Genomic DNA, 21,872 nt, shown 5'->3' with positions numbered 1-21,872 from the left:
GAGCCAGGATTAGGGGCAGCCCTGGTGGTCTTGGCAGCAAACAGCGGGTTTCCGAAGCCCCTGCCCCGTCGGGAGCCCAGGGCTGCGGAGTCCATGTAACCCTCCGACGGCACCAGCTGTTAAAGGCCTGTGACGGTCTCCTCTTTGCCAGGGGCTGGAGGATACAGTGGAGCATCGTGCCTGAAGTGTCTGAACCGGTGGTAAGTCCTGGGAGGGCAAAGGCGCCTGTCTCCACCTGCTCAGGCCTCCACCCACTGGCACTGTGTGGGGAGGCCGGGGTTCCCCGAGGGCCCCAGGTGCGGCTGTGTGGATGCCCTGGGGAGCCCTGCCTGGCAGGTGGAGGTCAGGGAGCAGAGGCCAGCTGCCCCCCCGCACCCTGTGACCCCCTGCCAGCTGACACCCCGAGTGCCCCTCACTGGCCCAGGCTTGGCTGCATGGGAAGCAGGCTCCCTGCCCCGGCCTGTTCTGACCCTTCCCAGTGGGGACGTGATACGCTGCAGGGAGGCACTGAGGGGCTCCCTGGACCATAGAACATGTAGACTGGGATCAGCAAGCTGTGACCACGGCCCTCCGTCTGGTTTTATGACATTTTGTTGACGTCTAGCGAAACCCTTTAATTTATGCACTGCTGGGATGCGTTGGGGCAGCAGCAGCCGAGCTTAGCAGCCGTGGCACAGCCCACGTGGCACACAGAGCTATGGGCGTTTCCTGTCTGGCCCTTACGGAAGAAGCTTGCCGAGCAGAGGAGACTCTGGCCCCCGGGGTGGAGCTGCAGGCAGAACCCAAGGGGCGGAGCCCCTGCTGTGCATGCAGGTCCCAGTAGGGGTGTGGGCGCAGGGCTGCCCAGGGGGCCCCTTTAGGCGGGGGTCAGGGAGGGAGTCTCAGGAGGCCGGCCTGTGCCTACTGCGGCTCAGCATCCAGGAGGCCCTTGGGAGGTTCTTGCTGAATGAACTCAGGATGAGGTCAGGAACCCCCTTTGCCTCAGTTTCCCTCATTGCAAAGTGAGAGGGGAGGGCTGCGTGGTTTCGGAAGCTGAGCCATTGAGGCGCGCCTCCCCGCTGGCCGAGGGGGGTGCCACTGCCCCCCCCCAGGCCCCAGCAGGGGTCCCCCAGGACGGTGCACCTGTGCTGTGTGGGGGCAGTAGAGGGGACCCGCTCCTGGGGCTGGGAGGCCTCTGGGCTGCTGAACTCTGGTGGAAACTCTCTCCCTTTGGCTGCAGGAACCTCCAAAGGAAGACCTGACCGTGTCTGAGAAGTTCCAGCTCGTGCTGGATGTCGCCCAGAAAGCCCAGGTACTGCTCTGGGGCCCGGCCTGGGGGCGTCTCTGGACCTGCCGTGCCCGTGGGGTCCCCCGGCTCCCCAGGACCCAGGCCTGTCTGGTGTCAGCTGACCTGCCATCAGCCTGCGGCCCCGATGGGCAGGCGGGTGCCCTGGAAGTGGGGGTCCTGCCGCAGCTCCCGGGAGGGACGCGGCCCCGGTCCACCGGCGGCGAGTGGCTGGGCCGGCCGTCGGGGCTCTGTGTCCCCCCCACTGTCGCTGTGTGGACTCGCGTGTGGACGGCGGCCCGCCCGGGCTGAGTGACCGCCGTGCTTGTCCTCACAGAACCTCTTTGGCAAGATGGCTGACATCCTGGAGAAGATCAAGAAGTGAGTCACGGCCCCCAGCTGGGTGTGGGGGTGCGGCCCCGTCCCCCGCTGACCCCGCTCTCCCTTCCAGCCTGTTCATGTGGGTCCAGCCTGAGATCACGCAAAAGCTGTATGTGGCACTGTGGGCCGCCTTCCTTGCCTCCTGCTTCTTCCCCTACCGCCTGGTGGGACTGGCCGTGGGTAAGGAGGCGCCTGGGGGGAGTGGGATGTGGGGCTGGGGGGAGTGAGGTGTGTGGGCTGGCGAGGTGTTGGGGGGAGTGACGCTGTGGGGGGCACCAGCCTACATCCCACCAGCCTGTCTGCGGGGCACACATGCCTCCCAGAGGCCCGCTGTTGGCACTCGCTGGCGATCCTCACCTTTAAACTCAGGAGAAATGCAACCCATCACAACATTAGAGACCTTAGAGTTGTGTGATGATGGTTCCTTAAAACAAGCTCACCCTGTGCTTCCATCCCTGCACCCTCCCCCCTCCCTCCTCCCTGCAGCAGGGGAGCTGGGAGGCGTGGGCTGTGAGGGGTCAGGTGGATGGAGGAGTGCTGGAGGGCGGGAGAGGCATGGGGCAGAGGATGCAGAGGATGCCGGCCGGGGTGGAGCAGACGGGACCAGGAGTGGGTGGTGGCCGGTCAGGGAGGGCGCAGGGTTTGCCCCCCAGGGCTGGTAGGTGATGTCGTCCAGGGAAGCGGGAGGGACACACACGGGTTGGGGGGGAGGTTCAGGCTGAGCTCTGGGGCGGGGAGGGGGCAGGATTCAGGGGGCCCCTGGCCATGGGGCCGAGTGCCTCTGCAGGGTGGGGAGGAAGGTGCAGGCAGGTGGAGGCTGCCCCCGACCCCTCAGCCCGCCCACCCCGGGAAGCTGTGTCCCTCCCCTGGCCGGACCCTGATCCCTGACCACCGTGGGGCTGGTGCGGGCACAGGGCCCGTCCGCAGTGCATGGTGGGGGCGAGGGTGGGGGGCTGGATCTGCGCTGGGGCGTTGAGCCCGGGGGTCGCACCTGCCGCCCCCAGCATGCAGCCAGGGCCTTGCCGGGACCCCCGGGGCTGGCAGACGGTGCAGCGTTGGGGGAAATGCCCTCAGTGCTGCTTCTCGGGGCGCAGACCGGCACACGAGCTCTCTGACCCGGGCTGAGGGGGGCCCCCTGCCAGGATGACCCTAGCCTACCAGGTCAGAGGGAGGCAGGCTGGGGGTGGTCCCCCGTGGGTGGTGACTTAGGGGCTTGTTTATGAGGTGGTGTGATTGGCAGGAGCTGCCCGCCCCTCCCAGGTGGCAAGACGCAGAACATGACCCCTGTTGGCTGGGTCACCTTGACCCCCTCGCCCCCTGCCCCGCACCGGCCAGCCCTGGGCCCTGGGAGGCCATCCCTGAGCCCTGGCGCTCTGCTCCCTGTGGCCCTGGGCCCGGCCGGACGGGACTGTGGTCTCCTGTCCCCAGGACTCTACGCCGGGATCAAATTTTTCCTCATCGACTTTATCTTCAAACGCTGCCCGAGACTGCGAGCCAAATACGACACCCCGTACATCATCTGGAGGAGCCTGCCCACGGACCCACAGCTCAAGGAGCGCTCCAGCGCCGCCGTGTCGCGCCGGGTAGGCTGGCCTCGGGCTGGGGCAGCAGCCACAGGCCCACGCTTGCTGCTCCCGGGGCGTGGGGAAGCTGGTGTCTTTCCAATTGGGGGCGGGGGTCTCTCGAGACAGACGCAGGGCGGGAGGGATTCCTCGCTGCCCGGCACTGTGCTTTTGGAGGGCCTGGCAGGGTGCGGGAGAGGGGGGAGGCATGCGGATGGAGGCTCCCTCCCACCTCAAGGCCCCTCGCACTCTCCCACGGACTTGCCTGAGCTGTGCTGACCCCCGGGCCCAGGTGGGCAGGGTGCGGGGTGCTGGTCGTGACGCCCCAGAGCCTGGGGGCCTTGTCAGGAGGGAGCCCTGGGAGCTGCTGTCCGGGCCTCCGTTCGTGGCTCTGAGGCTCGGGCCTGCCTGGTGCCCACTGGCTGGATCGGGCTGTATTTATATTCACGGCGGGAGACTCCTGGGAGCTGGGCCCTGGCACGGAGGATGAGCTGGCCTGGGTGTCCCCGTCCGGGTCTCAGATGAGTGCAGGAGGTTCCGGGTCCGTTGGACTCTCGGGGAGGTCTAGGAAGGCTTCCTGAGGGAGGCGACGCTGCGTTGCTGAGCACCATGTATGCACGTCATCTGAGGAGAGGGTGTCTGGTGACCCATTGGCGGGAGGGAAGCTGTGGGTCAGGTGGGCTCAGGGACGACAAAGCTTATCGGGAGCCCAGGTCCTTAGCGGGACAGCAGGGTCGTCCTGAGCCAGCAGACGGGCTCCGGTCAGGCAGGTGCAGGGAGACCCGAGGGAAGGGGTACAGAGGTGGGCAGCCTGGCACCCCGAGGCCGTGGGGGGAGAGGAGGGGCTTGTCCTCGTCCTGGGGGGCGGGGGCAGGGCCTTCCAGCGGCTAAGACCACCTGGCGCTGGCCAGACTCCAGAGAGGCGTGGGCGCGAGGCCGCAGGCTTCCCGGGCCCAGGAGGGAGACCCCGCCGAGGGTCTGTGCCTGCAGCTCTGCTCGGCCTGTGTGTGGGGTCTCACGTCCCGTGGACCCACTCGTTCTCTTGTCTTGGTCACGCGTGCGTCTGTTGTCTCCTCTCTGGGCAGCTGTCAGGGCACGACAAGGTACGGTGTCTGTGTGGAAGCCCTGCCTCTGCCGAGGCCTGGTGCAGTGCGTTGCTGTGTTGTGACTCTGTTTCACCTTTTAATGTCTCTTTCTGTGGCCTGTCCCCCGGCCAGTTCCGATTTTGGAAACGTCTAGAATGGCCTCTGAGCCCCTGGTGGCCCGGGGCCTGGACGGAGTGTGCTGGGGTGCAGGCTCAGCCTCGGTCTCCTGAAGTGGGGTCACCGCTGGGGGAAGCGGGGCTGTCCCCACCACTCTGGGGCTTCTCTGCCCAGGAGGAGGCCGGGCTCGCGAGATGAGGAGCAGCCCCCGGCAGGGGCTTGGAGGGGTCGCACCCACATCCGGGCATCCGGGTGGCCCGCTGCTCATCTACCTTCACAGTGGGGCGGGGTGGGGGGCTGTGTGCGTCCCGGTGCCCCCACCCCCGGCTGGCCCGGCTGATGGGCACGTGTGCTCTCGGCAGTTACAGACGACCTCCTCGCGGAGCTACGTCTCCAGCGCACCCGCCGGCCTGAACAAGGACGAAGACACCGGTCGCTTTCACGGTACCAAGAAGGGCAATTTCCACGAAATCTTTAACCTGACAGAAAATGAGCGACCACTGGCAGGTATGTGTGCGCTGGTCTGTGGCCGCCCTGGCCTGCTGGGGGCTCGTGCTGGGCCCGGCAGTGGCGATGGCGACAGGGCCCCGGGAGGGCTCCGGGCAGGCAGGAGGAGTGGGGTGTGCGCCTGGCCCACTCGGCCAGCTCCGGGGGGGTGTTGAGCAGCATTCAGAGGGTCCCCCAGAGAGCGGCTCAGAGCTGCTCTCCAGCAGAAGTGTCCCCCAAGCAGGTGTGGCCCTGAGGGTCCTTCCTGCGGCCCCCGCGCCCTGGCTGCGACCATGACCTGGCAGGAGGGCCGTGCGGCACAAGGCAGCTGGGTCCTTAGAACCGCCCGCGGGCAGCGTGTGACCACCAGCTGCCGCCGAAAGCCCTGGGGTGCCAAGCTTTGACCTCGTCCGGCCCCGTCCTGCTGGCCGAGGGGGAGCCAATGTGTCCTCCGGGTGCCCTGGCCATGGTTCGGTGCACCTGCACAGCCGCGCGCTTCTTCAAGAGGGTGAACGTCCCAGCTGACACCTGCCCCATAGCCGACACCTGCTTCCTAGGAAGGGGGGGCAGGGCGCCTGCCTTCCTGTCGCAGGGTTTTCCGAGGGTGGACAGACGTGTTGGCACATGTCTGACGAGCCCGTGCTGACGGTTCCCACCTGGAACCGGAGAGAAGGGTGACGGGTCGTGTTTGTGCCACTAGTGTGCGAGAACGGCTGGCGCTGCTGCCTCATAAACCGGGACCGCAAGATGCCCACAGACTACATCCGCAACGGGGTTCTGTACGTGACGGAGAAGTGAGTGCCTCTGGGGCCCGGCCGCCCCCTCCCCATGTCCCCGTCCACCCCACGCTCCTGCGTCCCCCACACTCCCGGCGGTGGCCCTGGGCCACGCCTCCCCACCGCCTCTTGCTGGAGGAACGGCTTCGGACGTCCTGGCGCTTGCTGGACGTACCAGGGATGCTCGACATCCTTTGAGCATGAGTCATGAGGCAGTTGGTTCCATCTGTAAAAGCTATGAAATGGTCTCTTGAGGTGGAATCCTTGGTGCCAGGCCAGAGGTGGGGACAGCTGGGGGCCTGGGCAGCACAGCCCGGGGAGGGGGGCAGCCCTGGGTCCAGCCTCTGCTCCTCCCCCTGGTAGTTACCTGTGCTTCGAAAGCTCCAAATCCGGTTCTTCCAAGAGAAACAAAGTCATCAAGCTGATGGACATCACAGACATCCAGAAGGTCAGCGTGGGCCCCTCCTCCTCTTCCCCGTGACCCCTCCCGGATTCTGGAGGAGGGGGGCCGCGGGGCCACTGAGCGGGGGGTGGGGTGGGGGGGCTCGATTGGAAGTCAGATGCGTTCACAGCGGGTGAGTGGGGATCAGGAGACTGGGGTGCAGTCCTCGGTTCTGCCCATGTCAGGGCCCCCCTTCTAGAAGCCTCCATGCAGGGCCCCCAGGCCCCCGTCAGAGGCTGTGCACGTACCACGGGCCTGTCCCACCTGCTCATGGGTCAGCGCCAGGCTCCTGACCCCCCCAACCATGGTGTGGCTCCCCCAGCCCTGAGGTGCTCGGGTGTGTCCTCTCCCAGTTTCCCTTGGGTGTGGTGGTGCCCGGGAAGGCCTGACATGCTCACTGGGAGGGGGTGGCCAAGCCCACCCACCTGCTGCCTGTCTCCAGGGTCTGAGTGTCTGGGGCACAGGTCAGCCCCAGTAGGGGTTGGGTCCCAGCTCACAAGCACATCAGGAGCGCGCCCCCCCCCCCCCCCCCCCCGCCACGGCGACTGCGGTCCCTCCCCAGACAGATGTGCCATCCCTGGGATCAGGCCGGGGGCCTCCCCCACCTGCAGTGCCCGACTCGGATGTGGGAAAGGGTGGGACGGGGCGTCGGCAGGTCTGGTTCCTGGGTCACGAGGGGTCCGTGGGGCTTGCTGCCTGTGGCCCCAGGAGGGGAATGCCCTGGGGTCAGGGGTCAGGGGACAGGCGCACAGGAGGGTCCCTGGTGACAGTGTGCTTCGTCCCTCAGTACAAGGTCCTCTCCGTCCTCCCGGGCTCAGGCATGGGGATCGCGGTGTCCACACCATCAACCCAGAAAGTACGTGCTGGGGGGGAGCCGGGGAGGTGGCGAGGGGGGGGGTGCGCTGAGACTCCCTGGAGGGCCCCTCCTCCCCTTTCCTCCCCCAAGACCAGCGGAGCTCCTGCCCCTCCAAGTGCTGGGCCCCCGGGGGCGGGGTGCGGGGGTGGAGCGCTCCCGTCCTCACCGGGTCGTCTCCTCCCCGCCAGCCGCTGGTGTTCGGTGCCATGGTGCATAGAGACGAGGCCTTCGAGACCATTTTCAGCCAGTACATGAAAATCACGGCGGCGGCAGCATCTGGCAGTGACAGCTAGTGTTGATTCTCCCGGGACGATGCTGGAAAGGGTTTTGTTTTGTTTTTCCTTTTTTTTTTTTTTGTTTTTTTTTTAACAATTTGATAGTGGAAAAAAATTGGACGTCCTCCCGATCTTTTGCAATAATTCCCCTCGATCTGTGGTTTTTATTGTGTTTGCCCTGCGCTCTGCGGACCCCTTCACGCAGGGGTGGGGCCCTCAGACGGAGCCCGCCCTTCTGACGGTGAGGCGTGCCCCACGAGCTCGGGGGCGCAGAGGGCAGGGGACCCTGGACGCCGGTGGAAAGGATGATGCACGGGAGCCGCCGGCCCCGGCCCCTGCCTAGGACCGCTGCTGTCTGCCCCCGACGGAGAGCCCGCAGCAGCCGCGCACCCAGCGCTCCAGGGGCCGCCGCCCTTCCACACCAAAGCCATAGCTGAGGCGCACCTGCGGTCCCTCTTCCGGGGGTGACAGATGCAGGGAGGAGCGGCCCGGAGGCCCCTCCGCAGCACCACGAACGGGACCCTGGGTCTCCTTGGTCCAGCGAGGCCTTCCGCAGCGTGTGGCCAGGGTGAGCCCGGGTGGGGGGCGCGGCTCTGCGTGGCCTGCGCCCTGTGCCCGCCTCCCGTGGGCGCCGACAGGCTGGCTGGGCCCGGGCCCCGCCCCCGCCCAGGCCACCTACCGCCTCGGCCTCCCGCGCCGCCGGGGCCTGGAGTTGGTGACCCGCGAGGATTGGATGGCACGGCGGGTAGAAGCACATCTTTTTAACACTCTGCTCTTTGGAGAGCCCCATGGGACACCTGCCAGGCTCTCAGGCCACACGGGGCTTTGGTGGCTCGCAGATGAGGATCAACCGCGGCTTGGCTGGCGCCGGCCTTGAGGCTACAGCCACCTGGGTCAGTGAGCAGGGGCTCTGGGGTCCCGGGGACAGACAGTGGGGCCCGGGGTGGGGACAGAGAGTGGGGCCCAGGATGGGGACAGAGAGCAGGGCCCCGGAGTGGGGACAGACAATGGGGCCCAGGATGGGGACAGACAGTGGGACCTGGTGTGGGGACAGAGAGTGGGGCCTGGTGTGGGGACAGACAGCGGGGCCCGGGGTGGGGACAGACAGCGGGGCCCGGGGTGGGGACAGAGAGCGGGGCCCGGTGTGGGGACAGAGAGCGGGGCCCGGGGTGGAGACAGACAGGGGGCCCTGGGTGGGGACAGACAGCGGGGCCCAGGGTGGAGATAGATCAGTGGGGCCCAGGGTGGGGACAGGGGGGCCCGGGGTGGGGACAGACAGGGGGCCCGGTCTGCCCGCGTGAGCTGTGCGGGGGACCCGGAGGTCACTGGCTATGACCGTGTAGAGCCCAGAGGTTTGGGGCCGGCGGCCTGCACCCCTGACGTCTGGCGGAGTCGGTGGGCGCGCCCCGTGCCAGCACACACCTGGGCCGGGAGCCAGCTGCCCCCCATGCCCTGCTCGGCCTGGGCCCCACTGGGAAGCGGGCTCTGGAGACGAGGCCGGGGAGGGGGCCCGTCTGCGGGCTGGGTTCGTTCCGGGACAGGCCTGGGACCTCCGTGAAGGACGGGCTGAGACGGTGGCGGTCAGCACACTTCCAACTCGATTATTCCAGTTCCTCAGCTTGTCCTGAGTCCTTTGGGTGTCACTGAGATTGTTGTTTTTTGAAGAAACAGAAGATTATATTTTTTACAGAGAGCAAGCTGTTTTTCTTATTTTTGTATCATTTTTCAGATGTAATTTTTACCTTTGCTCCAATCCGGATGTGCTGGTTTGGGTGAGACCTGGTGGCAGCGCTCACGTCCCCCTTCCCAGGGACCCCAGAGCCACCCGCCAGGGCCCGGGTGGCGCTCCCGGGGGGCCGCCCAGCAGCCTGATGAAGCACACACCCCGCCCGGCCGGTGAGGTCTGAGGGCACCGCGGCACCCACTGCTCGCTGCGACCCCCGGGGGACCCGAGTCAGGACCCACTGAGCCTCGGCTCGGGCTCCCCCAGGTGGCGCCGGCGGCCTGGCTCTCGTGGGCCAGGAGTGGCCCCAGGGACCGGCGGCAGGGTGGTGCCCGTGGGTGCCAGGGGTCAGCGTGTGCCCGCGGGGGGCCGCCCTTGCCAGCAGAGCGGGTGGTTTGGTTCGAGTCCCTTCTGAGGAGAAGGGGAGATGAAAACTGACCACGTGGGGGCGGGGGGCCCGGGAAGCCGGCTCTGCCCGCGGGGGGGTGGCCTCCCCGCCTCCCTGCCTCCCGGCTGAGTGCCCGTAGTTTCTCTCAAATTGTGTAAATCTGGGCAGATGTTTAATTTCTATGACTAATCACTGAACTAGAATGAATGTTACATTTTTTATGTCCGAAGCTTGAGTCTATTTTGAATCTGTAAATAATCGTTCCTGGTGTCCCTTTTGTTCAACAAAAGGATCGTACTGTATGAAGAACCGATGAAAACCCCCGTAACATTTTTTTAAGAAAACTTTGTTTGTTTAAAGAAGTCTTGTATAAATTATAATTTTTATTTAAATAAACCCGAAATGCTGTGTGCTCAGGGGCGGGTGGGGCCGGCGGGCAGCTGGCACGGGGCGGGGGCGCGGGGCGGGGACACCGGTCAGGGAGGCCCAGGGGCCCCGCAGCCACCAGCGGGGACGGCCGAGGGGGGAGGCAGGTGCCCGGGGGGCGGCGGGCCCAGTTCCAGAAGGTGGGAGGGCAGGTCGGGGCATCCAGCAGGCCCATGACTCGGGGTATGGAGGAGCGAGTAAAGGACAGAAGCAGAGCCTCGGGCTTGGGGTGCAGGTCCTGGTCCCCCCGGGCATGGCTTCCTTGGGAGTGGTGGGTGCCCCTGGGACCGGGTGCTCCTGCAGGCCTCCCCCTGGGGTCTGTGGCAGAGAAGTGGGCAGAGGGTCCCCGGTGGTTCCCGTGGCGCAGACGCTGACCCTGGAGACCGTGGGGGGCAGGAGCCCGCCACCTGCCCAAACCACCAGGGCCCTGCACTGAGCTGAGCTGGGTGCAGCCACGGGCGCCCGGCCTCCCACACCCCGAGCCCCCAGGGGGCCCCCAGGAGGCAGAGGCCGGGTCCCCGGGAGCGAGCTGGGAGCTGGATAGAAACCAGGTCTGGAGGCCCAGCTCTGCTCACAGGTGTGGCCTTGCGTCCTGCGTCCATCCACCCCTCTGTTGCGAGCACTGTCCTGGGGGCTGGACGTGGCCCCGACTGGCTTCTGGGGACAACAGGCCCTGGGGACCTGGCACACAGTGACCCCCCGGGGAGTGCAGTCCCCCCATGACGAGCCACGAAGGCCCCGCCTGCCCCAAGGCCCCTGCCCACCCCACTGTGAGTGGCACAGGCCTGGTCACTGTCGGCCGCTCCTGGGGGTGGGGGGCGTCTCTGTAATTGGTTTTGCTTGCAGGCCTGTGTGCCCATGCATCACAGCAGACTCCGGGGGGGCGTCCGGGACACCCAGGGGGCGCCTGCTGCCCCCGAGGGACCTGGGCCTTGGTTCTGCCGGGCTCCCAGCAGGTCTGTGGCGCAGGCTGCGGGCGGGGGGCAGAGGGGGACACGGTGGATATAAACCCTTAGCACCCTCGTTCAGTTGGGCTTCTGTTCCCGGGGACCTACGGGTGCTTCTGGGTCGGGACCTTCTGTGAACAAGTCTCCCAGCCGTGAGTAAAGGGGGGAGGGCACCCCTGCACCCGAGACCTGTGGCCAAAGGCTGTGTGTGGTTGGTTCACCCGCAGAAACCAGGTGAAGAGCTGACCTCAGCGCAGCCTCTGTAACAGAGGCCCAGCCTGTGGTGGTGGTGGGGAGAGCCTGGCCTGCAGGGGTGCAGGGGTGGGGGGAAGAGCCCGGCCTGCAGGGTGGAGGGGGAGAGCCCGGCCTGCAGGGGTGCAGGGGTGGGGGGAAGAGCCCAGCCTTTGAGGTGGGGGGAGCCCGGCCTGTGGGGAGGGGGAGGAGCCCGGCCTGCAGGGGTGCAGGGGGGGGTGAGCCCAGCCTGCTGGGGGGGGGGGGGCCCGGCCTGCGGGGGTGCTCGCGGAATCGAGGAGAATCCTAAGAAGGATGGGACCGCTGAGCCGTCACCACACAGGGCCGAGTCCGCTGAAACCTGCCCCCCAGACACGCGGGAGCTGGGGGGCCCCCTCTCCTGCAGCGTCCCCGTGCTCCACTGTCCAAGGTGGCATCGAGCGTGGGGGGGGCGGGGGAGCAGGGGGCCCAGGACTTGGGAGGCAGAGGTGGGGGGCGGGCGCCCGGGCCCCCCCAGGGGCTGCTGTCACGCCAGCAGTGGGGTCAGGGCTGGTGCAGCCGGGGCCGCCTAGGTGAGCGGTCCGAGGGAGGGGAGCCACTCCACCACCACCTGGGGTGACAGGACGGTGGACACTTCCAGATCGGCAGTTTCCAGAATAAGAGGCACATTTTGAGGATTCCATACAACACACTCCAAAAATCGCATTTACGTGTAAAAACAAAGAAACAATTAGGGTAGTCCCCAGATACAGTTTTTAGGAGTCTAAACAGAATTTGGAGACGTACGGGAAAATTAGAGAACTATCCCAAGACCTGAGGACGTATAAATGGGAATGTACGCAGTGTTCCTAGACTGGAAAGCAGAGTGTCCTGATGGGGGACGCCTGGGTGGGCGTCTCAGGCGGCTCAGGGGGTGAGCATTAGTCTTCGGCTCAGGCCGTGATCCTGGGGTCCTGGGATCGAGTCCCGCATCGGGCTCCCCACAGGGAGCCTGCTTCACCCTCTGCTTGTGTCTCTGCCCCCTCCCCCCACCCCTGTGTCTCTCATGAATAAGTAAATCAAATCTTTAAAAAAAAAATACCTGAAGACCCAAAAAGCGGTTGGGCCGGGGCTCATATTCCGCCTTAACAAAAAGGCAACGAATTTTTCAAGAAGTGACAAGACAGAGGGAAGAGGGTTTGGGCCTTGAAGGTGATGAGCTTCCCTGGATCTGCAGTGGGAGGTAATGAAAGGTCCGGGTTTGTGCAGCCCCAGCCCCGCCGACCCCCCACCCCCACCCCGAGCGCCCCCTGCACTTGCTGCTTCTGGACGGTCTTCAGCCGCAAACCATCCTTAGGCCCAAGTGGCCTCCTTTGGGGTGACCTATTCTGACCCCTCACATGGATAAAGCAGGGGTACGGTACACTGGAAATCGGGGGCCCCTCTAGGGTGGGCAGGGAAGGGGATCGCAGGGACTCTGGGGTGCAGGTCCGTCTCTTGGCCAGGGTGGCGGTGGCTACACCAACGTTCATTTGATTCTTAATTTTTAAATCCTACGTAGCTGGGGGCGCCTGGGGAGCACAGTCTGCTGGGTGCCCGGCTCTCGATTTCTGCTCAGGTCATGGTCTTGGGGTTGGGCTCCGTGCTCAGCGGGGAGTCTGCTTGGGGCTCCAGGTCCCTCGGCCCCACCCCCTCCCTGCTCACGTGTGCTCTAAAATAATGTAAAACGCACATTGGTGTTTTCAGACAACATGCTCTGCTTTGAACATAGCAAGAATTTAGAAAAGAAAAAGAGCAACTCTGCCCAAAGTAATTTTATTTTTGTCTTCTCAAACATATCGGAGCAAATATGCCATCTTCCCATCTTGAAACCAGCAAGATTAGAAGGACACGAAGCCCCCCTTCAGCCCACACTTGCCCGTTACACAGGACTGACCAGAACAGTCACACCTGCCCACCGAGCAGCAGGTGCCGCACAGGTGCCCGCGTGGTGATGACAATAAGCCGGAACAGGGTCAGAGCGTAACGGCCGCCGTGGGGTTTCTGCACTAATGAGTCACAAAGTCAAAACGCAGACTAAGTCTTCTGGGTGATCCTAAGTTTTCACCAACCAGCCATCCGTTCCGATTTCCTTCCAAGACCTTGGAGTCCAGGTGTCTGGGGCCTTCCTGGAGGCCGGAGCCCCTCGCCCGCGTGGGAACGTCGGAAAGATCCTCCCGTCCTGTGCGCAGATCACTGAGGACCCTTGGGGCTGCTGAGACCGTCAGGCGCACCCCGAGAACGGCCCAGGGCCTGCGGCAGCCCACAAAGCCCGTGGCGTGGCTGGCTTCCTTGGGGACCGGAAAATGCTCACCGGGGCTGGCGGGCTCCTCCACAGTTGGCAGTGGAGTTTAGGACGGACCAGGGCTGTTTGGGGGAGCCCTGTGAAGGAGCACTCCCCGGGGCGCGGGGCTGGGCGGCACCCTCGGGCCTGCCGTGCGGCCTCTGCCCCCGCACAGCACTGCCGCCCCTGCTTCTTTGGTTTCTTCCAACCGGCAGCAAGCAATGAGAGTCAGGAACAGCCAGCGCACTGACTTCCCACACCACCCTTCCCACCCACCCAAGACGGAGTAAACCCACGTGTCCAATTAATTACTCAGAAATGTGGCCCCTTCAGAAAAACAAAAAACCCACTGTTAAAGCTGCCCTCTTGTCTGACCCGGCTGGGACTAAGTGATAAAATAGGAAATTTCATGTATACTTCAAAATATAAACACTGCACGCGAATTCTAAAAATAGACGTCGGTTGGCGCTACCCTGACTAGCCGCGTCTGCGTAACGTCAAGCTCCTACGGGCACGACGCGCGCCGGTCGCCTTCTGTAACAGGCTTCCTCTCTCTTCGCGGACAGAGTTCGGGCCGCAGCTTGCACCTCTAATAAAGCTATCTTAGATGCATCTCCCAGGGACCTAAGCGTGAATACAAAGAAAACAAGGCCACAGCGGGGCCCGCCTCCAGGAGCCCCCAGCCTCTGCGGCTCCAGCGCTGCAGCAGAAACCAAGTCTGCAGCGCTAACCGTGGAGACCCCACGTATGCTCTTCTGGTGGAAAAGGACATTTTCAACAGATACATAGAATTAAGTGTGAAGAGAAGCACAGGTCTGGACCACGTACGTAGAACCTGGGGCCCACGCCGGAGCAGCCCGGGAACTCGGGGACCCCCCAGCAGGGCCAGGGCGATCGGGTTGAGGTGAACACGGAACCCACACGGTGAATTCATACTTCTTGCACGCCAGCTCCTGTCATGCCCCCCAGAGCCCACCGGTTACCCACTCCGTGTCACGACAAAGCATCGCTTTTCTAAGTTTCAAACGGAGGGCACCCCGGGTGGCTCAGTGGTTTAGCACCTGCCTTCGGCCCAGGGCATGACCCTGGAGACCCAAGATCAAGTCCCGCATCGGGCTCCCTGCATGGAGCCTGCTTCTCCCTCTGCCTGTGTGTCTGCCTCTCTCTCTCTCTCTCTCATGAATAAATAAGTTTTAAACGGATGCTGTGTCCAGCGCTCATGATTGTTCTCGCTGCAGCTGGATTGTCCCAGGAGCACGACCACAGTGGGAGCCCGGGCTGGGAGCCTAAAGGTAAGAGTGTCAGTCCTGTCCACGTCCTTCTCACTCAAACGGTCTGTGCCCCAGGTTCTGACACAGGGGACACTGCGCTGGAACTGCCCCAACACAGGCTCCAGCAAGTGTCCCAAGCACAAGGCGAAACGAAGGCAATGTGCTACTTTCCAAACCCTGATGCCAAAACAACTCCAGGACGTCTTGCAAAGCGGATCAACGAGCCGGGAGAGACCTCACGTCCAGATGGTGTGACCTCACATCCACCGTCCCCAAGGTTACTGCGACAGAGCCACTGCTGGGCCCCTTAAAGATCTGCGCTGCTGCCATGGTGACAACCTAAGAAGCCAGCGCCCCCAAACTGACAACTGATGTTTGCTGAGAGTAAGTGATGGGAAACGCACCCCACAGGCTCACATAGAACTGAAAATGCCTGGTATGTTCACGAAATTGCTGACAAAGGTATTTTTTCTAAAACCAAGATCTAACTATCAAAAATAAATTTCTAAATTTCAATGTATATATCAACGTAATCGGTCTGCAGGAATTTCCTTAAATAATGTTCACACTTCCCAAGCATAGCAAGGCAGGCGATGCGTGATGGCGGCTCAGCTGTCCAATTCCTCCTTAGGATTCTCCTCGATTCCGCGAGCAAAGAGGCGAACCAGCTGGCAGTGGACCCTGCAGAGACAAAGGGCCATGTGTAAGCCCATGTCCCCCTGACCCTCAGCCTTGCAGCCGGTCATGGGTGGAGGCAGGGTGGCCGTCTCCTCATGGCTGGCTCTGGGCCCAACCCCACAGGGCCAGGCCAGGGGTCCGCGGGGACTCGCCCACCCTCTCGAGAGGCCTATTTTGTAAAGGGGGCTGAGGGCCAAGTGGCAGTCTGGGCGGTTCTCCTTCCAGCACTCCCTTTGGCAGAGTGACAAATCTCTAGATGACTGCTTTCCGAGCTTTCAGGGCCACGGGAGGGCTCCGTGCAGGGTGACCCCCCCTTGTATGGGATGTGCAGGGTTGTCCAGTCACCCCAGATGAGGGGCCCCACCCTGGCCCCACCCCAGGGTGCATCGGAACCTGGGGCGCAGACTGTTTGAGCGAAGTGCCCTGGGGACCCCTCCTTCCACAACGAGCATCAGGATGAGAACTGGAGGGGCTCCGTGGCCAGCGTGGCCATCAGGTCCCCACCGGCAGAGCCACCTTCCTCAAAGGTGTTCAGTAATAAAAACCCTGTAACTAAGTCACTCGCTGCTCAAGGCCTGGTAATGTTACCGAGATACCTAGGACATACTTGACAGAAAAATGCTCTTCCTAATTTTCAAAGTGTCCTATTTTTTTTAGTAAATCCTTAAACTGGCATTAAAAGTAATTCCACGTCTTTAACTCGTGAAGTTACAAAAGCCCAATCCCTGCATGTCTGACCGTCCTGCAGGGGTTCCCCGGGGCCTGCAGATCTGGGCTGGGCGGATGGTGCAGGTGCGGGGGCCACAGAACAGCTGTGGGCAGACGTGCGGCCCAGTGAGGCTGAGGCCGGCAATGCAGAAGGCTGGACGCTGTGCGTGGGACCCCAGCTCGTGGAAAGCTGAAAAGCCCTTTAATGTGGGGATCACACACCGTGACAAGCCCGTTCTCTAAACGTGGTGACTGAAGACGACGGGGGCGTGGACGGGTGCAGGGCTGCGGGCTATCCTGGAGGAGCCTAGGAGCTCCCCGACAGGTGCACGGAACCCCAGAAAGTACACCGACGCCTCCTGCTACAGCCTTTTGTAAAGACTCCTGTTACATGTTTTTTTTTTGGGGGGGGGGGCACTTTCTTTGTGCTCGCGCTTCATCTGGTTGTGTAACACACGTGATCGGATGGCAGATGTCCACACCAAACACAGGGGCCCCTGCACATCTGCAGAGGACCCCCTGCCCCCAGGGAGGCCGCGAGCCAGACCCCCAGCCCCGGCCACAGGCAGGGCTCCAGTGGACCCAGTGACGTGGGACCTGCGAAGGTGGCCGGCTTATCTGTCTAAATAATTAGGAAAAGAGAATGAAAACACCAGAGCCAAGGACAGCTGCCAGTGCCAGGGTTCAGGGGGACGTGATGGACGGCCTGGAGAGTCCTGGGAGATGCCAGCATCCCGGCACGTCTCCCAAAGCAAGAGGGCAGCATCTGGAGGGCCGGACACACACAAACACATGCACGTGTAGACACCCGGCAGGCACCGGGCCGTGGGCAGGAGGACTCGGTGCCCACGGAGCCCCGGGGCCAGCGCCCACCGCCACCCACCTGACCTCGATGGAGGAGCTACTCAGGATCTCCCCGTCGCAGTTCCATGAGCTGTTGGAGACGGAGCAGCAGCAGGATGGGTGCTCGCTGCACATCTGCCCGAACCGCTTCTTCCCTCGCTCCTTGAGGTCGCTGTCCTCCTCCTCCATGTGGCTCGACGTAAACTGGAATTTCTTGACTCGGTAAACTTCGACAAAAGCAAAGTCAAACTACGGAGAAATACGGGAGAGGGTGTGCATGCTCACTGGGCCGGGCCGGGGGGCCGCACGCTGGCAGCTTGCACGCAGACGCAGGCCCGACACCTGCCTCCCACCACATCCACAGTGACGGGCACTTTATAAAGAATCCTGGAAGGGGTGCCCGGGCGGCTCAGTCGGTTCAGTGTCTGACTCTTGGTTCCATCTCAGGTCATGATCTCGGGGTCGCGGGATGGAGCCTCACACGTTGGGCTCCACACTCCGGGTTGGCTTTAGATGCTCCCTCCCTCTCCCTCTGCCCCTCCCCCCCCAAAAAAGTAAACAATTAAAAATAAAAAAAAAAAGAATTCTGGTGGTTCCTTAGCAGTAACTTGGAGAATTGTTTACCTTTTCTGGAAGCACAAATGGGAAAGCCCCCTAAAAACACCATTAGACTACACTTTAAGTACAATTAAAAAAAAAAAAACCCTCATAAATCTTACTAAGATCAGAGACTGACTCGCTGCTCCAGGCCTGTGGACGTTGTTAGACTTGGGGTCTCCCCATATGAGCTACGGATGCCAGCCGCTGCGGGAAGGTTGGCTGGAGGGGAGGCCTGTATTTTTTTTTTTTTAAGATTTTTATTTATTTATTCATTAGAGAGAAAGAGAGAGGCAGAGACACAGACACAGGGAGAAGCAGGCTCCATGCAGGGAGCCCGACACGGGACTCGATCCTGGGACCCCAGGATCGCACCCTGGGCTGAAGGGATTAAACGGCTGAGGCACCTGGGAATCCCCAGGAAGCTGTATTTTTAACGAGCTTTTGTCAGGAGCAGCTGAGACCCGGAGCTGGAGGGGTGAAGCAGAGCTCAGAACGGCCCTCCTCCCGGCGACGCAGCTGGGGATTCCTGGGGCAAGGACGCCACTCACCACCGCGGGGCACAGGACGAGCACCCCACTCACCTGGTCATACTGGTTGGTGTGCCTGACGAGGAATCTCAGAAAGTTGAACCGTGAGCATTTCCGGATAAGGATGAGGTCGGAAGACCCGTCCCCCAGGTGGGCGGCGGGGGAGAGGCCCGAGGGGCTCCGCGGACAAGCACAGCACATGTTGGTGGCGTTGATGGCCAGGAACTTCCCGCAGACCACCTTCCACTCTTCCACCTCCTCTGAAGCAGAAAGGGGCGGGCAGCAGGGCCGTCAGACGTGCAGTGGGGTCCCGGGAGCATCTCCACGAATTCCCCACGCAACGGACTCCTGGCACCGACATGCGGGACCCTGGGCCGCCCGCCACCGCCCACAGGGCCTCACGGGGGGAGTCTTGGGCAATTTAGAACAGGGGTCACCACGTCTGGCCCGCCGCCTGATTTTGTGTGGCCTGTGAGCTACGAGTAATTTCCACGTTTTTAAATGGTTGGAAAAGATCAAGAAGAATGACATTTTGTGACATACGAAAATTCTATGGAAGTCTAATGTCAGTGCCCGTGAAGACAGGTTTTGCAGCGTGGCTGTGCCCCTCCCCAAGCGCCGGGAAGGGCCGGAAGGCTGGAGCGTGAGGCGGTCACAGGAACGCTCGCGGGCCCCCGATGCAGAGCCCGGTGGGCGCCACCACCATCCGCTCCTCTCCACAGGCTGGCACCTGGCAGCCACCCGCTGCCGCCTGGAGCTCAGGAGACAGACGCGCCAAGCGCCCCGACATGGGCAGTGGGAGACGCAAACGCTCAGGTTCAGAACCGTACAAAACTGCACACGCAGGGTCCACTTCAGAGACGTTACCTGTGTTCTCTAAGCCGTACAGCGACCTCTTCTGCTCCTCCTCCAGCTGCTGCTTGCTTTGCCGGCACACAAAGCACCTGAAAGACAAGGCCGTCAGCACCCTGCCGGTGGTGTACAGACGGGACGCGGACGCGGGCACAGACACGAGGACCGCGTGCTTCTTGTGTGACAGCAAGCTCAGTTCCAAAGACTTAGCTCACACTCTTTCCCTTGCACGTTGGTTTGAATTTGAATTCTCCAAATCAGACCTTGTAACAGTCCCGTGTGGCCAGGGGTCCTGCCCTAACACGTCTAAGCGTCCTAAGCAGCAAAGGGCCTCGAGTGCGCCCAGAGCCGGGTCGGCTTGGCCCCTCGTTAGTGGAGCGCCAGCTGGGGTGCCGGACACCAGGGGTTCCCATCCCACAGACCCGATGGGGTCTGTTCCCGTCGCTAACAGGTGAGTCCACGACGTCGAGCTCCGTCATCAGCACGGACGGTCTCTGTGGTCCTGGGCACCGCGGGACATGTGTTCACACCGGTGGGATGAGCTCATCAGCTCTGCTCGGCAACACGACGGCTAAAACGGCCTCCCCCACTCTATAGTCTCAGTCTTCGAAGGAAGGAGCTCGGGTGCATGTGACCCCGGAAGCCCTCCGCCGAGCAGCGCTATTGCTGGACCTGAGAACCACCCTCGCCACTTACACCTGGAAGATACCCGCGTCCATCCACGAGAAGAGTGCACCCCCAACGGCCCGGCTCCACTTCACGCCATTGGCGATGGAGACGCACGGAAGGTGGTGCTTACCCCGCCCGGCAGGGTTTCCTGTCCCTGGGAGACCCCACTGTGTGTCGTGCTGGCAGGAAAGACACCGTCCCTTCGTAGCAGTGATGCGAGAGGAAGGTCTTCAAACCTGGGAACAGAGCGTGAAGCAAAGCAGCCCAGTGTCGCTCCCTGGCCACCAGACTGTTAGCACACCTGTTCCAGGACACGCCACCCCCAGGCCACCAGCGCTTTCCAAGACCCGTGTGCCAGGAGCAGCACGGGATCGGGCCACGATGGGCGCCTGGTCACCGGGGCTGCCTTCAACGGGGGACGTCTCTGCCAGCAGTGACTCCTCCTGGCCTGCCCGCATCCAGCAGAGCCCCTGACGTCTGCATAACTTGAAGGAGACGCTTCAAAGGGCAGCATCACCAGAGCCACCTCCTTGCGCCTTCCAGGCAACTCCCAGGCCCGGCCACCCAAGGTCACCCAGGACAACTCTGGCGTCTGGGAGGGACTCTGACAAGGTCGGGGCAGCACTGCCCCCAGAGGGCTGTGGCCGGTCCCTGTGCCAGATGGTGCTGCGCTCTCTGCTCTGAGCTGGCTTGGCCTGCCTTGACCTACCCCAGAGTGCAGGTGAGTGCAGGAAGCCCAGCAGGTTGTGAATGGGGCCTGAGGGTGCCCTGGGCCACAGCGGGGACCGTGCCGTGTCTTGCAAGTGTAACAGTGACACCGTTCCCTGAGTCGGATGCTGGGCTGGTGCTGGCTATGATCACATCTGCCTGATGGTGACACCCCCAAGCCCCTCTGCCCCAGCCTCCTGCCTGTGGGACGTGCTTAGTAACTACCTGTCCCCTGCGGACACCACCTTCCTCCCACCACTGCTCCCCCGGGGGGGGGGGTCTGGTTCCCTGGCTACCCCCTCCCCTGCATGGACAACCCTCTACCTCAGCTCCTGGCGAGCGTAAAGGGTGTGCAGCTGGGCCCCTGCAGGGCAGCCTCTCTCCCCAGGGCAGTGCCCCATCCCGGCCTGTCCCTGGATGCCCCTATGTGCAGGTCCCACGGGCCCCAAAACATCAGCCTCCCGTCTGCCTCTGGAACTACCTCCGAGCACCGCGGTGTGTCAGGTCCCGGGTGGGGCTGCAGATGCGGACAGGACACACCTCGGGTCCTACTGCAGGGTGACTGCGGGCCGGACGAGGCCCCAGGGCGCAGAGCGAGCGGTGGGTGGTCAGGAAGATGGTGCCCGTCTGACACTCCCGCGGCTCTTCTCATTGCCCCATCCTTCCTCTTCCTACTTCTGGTTTTAGTAGGTACGTTTCTTTGGAGGGCCTTACATTTTAACTCTCAAGCCACAGCGTAGGTTTAAGGTAGGTGGGTCCCGGCAGTGCCCCGAGCTCAGCAATTTACCGTCCCTTTCCCTCCCTCGGATTCTAAGACCTGGGATCCTTCAATTCAACTTAATACAGATTTGCCCAAAAGCAAACTGGAGAGGACACTGACCAGATAAATGATACTTCTCAAACTCAGCCAAGGAGTTCGTCTGGGCGGCAGGGGTGCCCACACACCTGCATCCTGCCAGACTCCAGTTCCTACCAGTTCCCGCTCTGCTGTCCAGGGGGTAGACCTGGTCTGTGGCCTGGGACGGGGGTCCTCAGGGTGCTCACCCTGCCCCGCGACGCCCTAAACCCATCAGATGTGCACCCACGACTGTGGGGAAGCCAGGTGCTCGGCTCCTGGGACCAGGGGCACCTGCCCCGCAGACACCGTGCACCTGAGCCCAGATGGCGCACGTCACCCCGAGTTACCTGAGAAGTCGTATCTGATGAGCCCCATCCACCGCTTCTTCTCGCTGTCCTTGATGATGTCCCCATAGAAGCCGTACCCCAGGAGGGACACGGAGTACCGCAGCAGCGTGCTGTTGTGATGAACGGAGGACACGTCCATGGGCAGCGAGTCCCCTGCGGGGGAGAGACGGTGCCCTTTCCATCCGACACGGTGCCTCCTCCCACCCCGGACAGGGCCTCGCCAGTACACAAGGACCCAGATAATTAGGGCCCCCGGGTAGCTCAGCGGGTGAGCATCTGCCTTTGGCTCAGGTCATGACCCCGGGGTTCCGGGATCGAGTCCCGCAGGGAGCCTGCTTCTCCCTCTGCCTGTGTCTCTGCCTCTCAATCTGTCTCTCTCATGAATAAATAAATAATATCTTTAAAAAACAAACAAAAAAAAAGACCCAAAGGATTAAGATGTGAAGCAGGCAAAGGGCAGTCAATGCAACAGGCTGTGCTCCTGGGGCGCCAGGCACCTGCTCTTCCTTCAAATGACAGGATTTGACTAAAACTTCCAAAACAGGTTTGGAGAGCTGTCCTGGAGGGACA

General features: G+C 62.8%; 2 protein-coding genes across 6 annotated transcripts in view; one reads left to right on the top strand and one right to left on the bottom strand.

The window, feature by feature from the left end:
* Positions 1-9,751, top strand: part of GRAMD4 (GRAM domain containing 4) — a 73,678-nt gene extending 63,927 nt beyond the window's left edge. For 3 of the 4 annotated variants that reach the window (XM_072843505.1, XM_072843507.1, XM_072843506.1), the window contains 10 exons: positions 152-200; positions 1,220-1,291; positions 1,602-1,645; positions 1,716-1,825; positions 3,074-3,228; positions 4,772-4,916; positions 5,596-5,689; positions 6,035-6,119; positions 6,901-6,969; positions 7,158-9,751. In XM_072843505.1, the coding sequence (XP_072699606.1) occupies positions 152-200; positions 1,220-1,291; positions 1,602-1,645; positions 1,716-1,825; positions 3,074-3,228; positions 4,772-4,916; positions 5,596-5,689; positions 6,035-6,119; positions 6,901-6,969; positions 7,158-7,262 (928 nt within the window). In that variant the 3' untranslated portion in view covers positions 7,263-9,751. The remainder of the gene's footprint in view (positions 1-151; positions 201-1,219; positions 1,292-1,601; positions 1,646-1,715; positions 1,826-3,073; positions 3,229-4,771; positions 4,917-5,595; positions 5,690-6,034; positions 6,120-6,900; positions 6,970-7,157) is intronic. The other variant, XR_012039063.1, reaches the window with a different exon arrangement.
* A 2,986-nt stretch (positions 9,752-12,737) lies between these two features.
* CERK (ceramide kinase) overlaps positions 12,738-21,872 on the bottom strand; it is a 41,666-nt gene continuing 32,531 nt past the window's right edge. For both annotated transcript variants that reach the window (XM_072843504.1, XM_072843503.1), the window contains 6 exons: positions 21,303-21,455; positions 19,540-19,645; positions 18,756-18,832; positions 17,943-18,148; positions 16,802-17,010; positions 12,738-15,213 (listed from right to left, as the gene is read on the bottom strand). In XM_072843504.1, the coding sequence (XP_072699605.1) occupies positions 15,141-15,213; positions 16,802-17,010; positions 17,943-18,148; positions 18,756-18,832; positions 19,540-19,645; positions 21,303-21,455 (824 nt within the window). In that variant the 3' untranslated portion in view covers positions 12,738-15,140. The remainder of the gene's footprint in view (positions 15,214-16,801; positions 17,011-17,942; positions 18,149-18,755; positions 18,833-19,539; positions 19,646-21,302; positions 21,456-21,872) is intronic.

This window comes from Canis lupus, chromosome 11 (assembly GCF_048164855.1).
Source record: "Canis lupus baileyi chromosome 11, mCanLup2.hap1, whole genome shotgun sequence".
NCBI lineage: Eukaryota > Metazoa > Chordata > Mammalia > Carnivora > Canidae > Canis > Canis lupus.
Note: the sequence above shows the minus strand (reverse complement) of the source record. Positions and strands in the feature narration are given on the sequence as shown.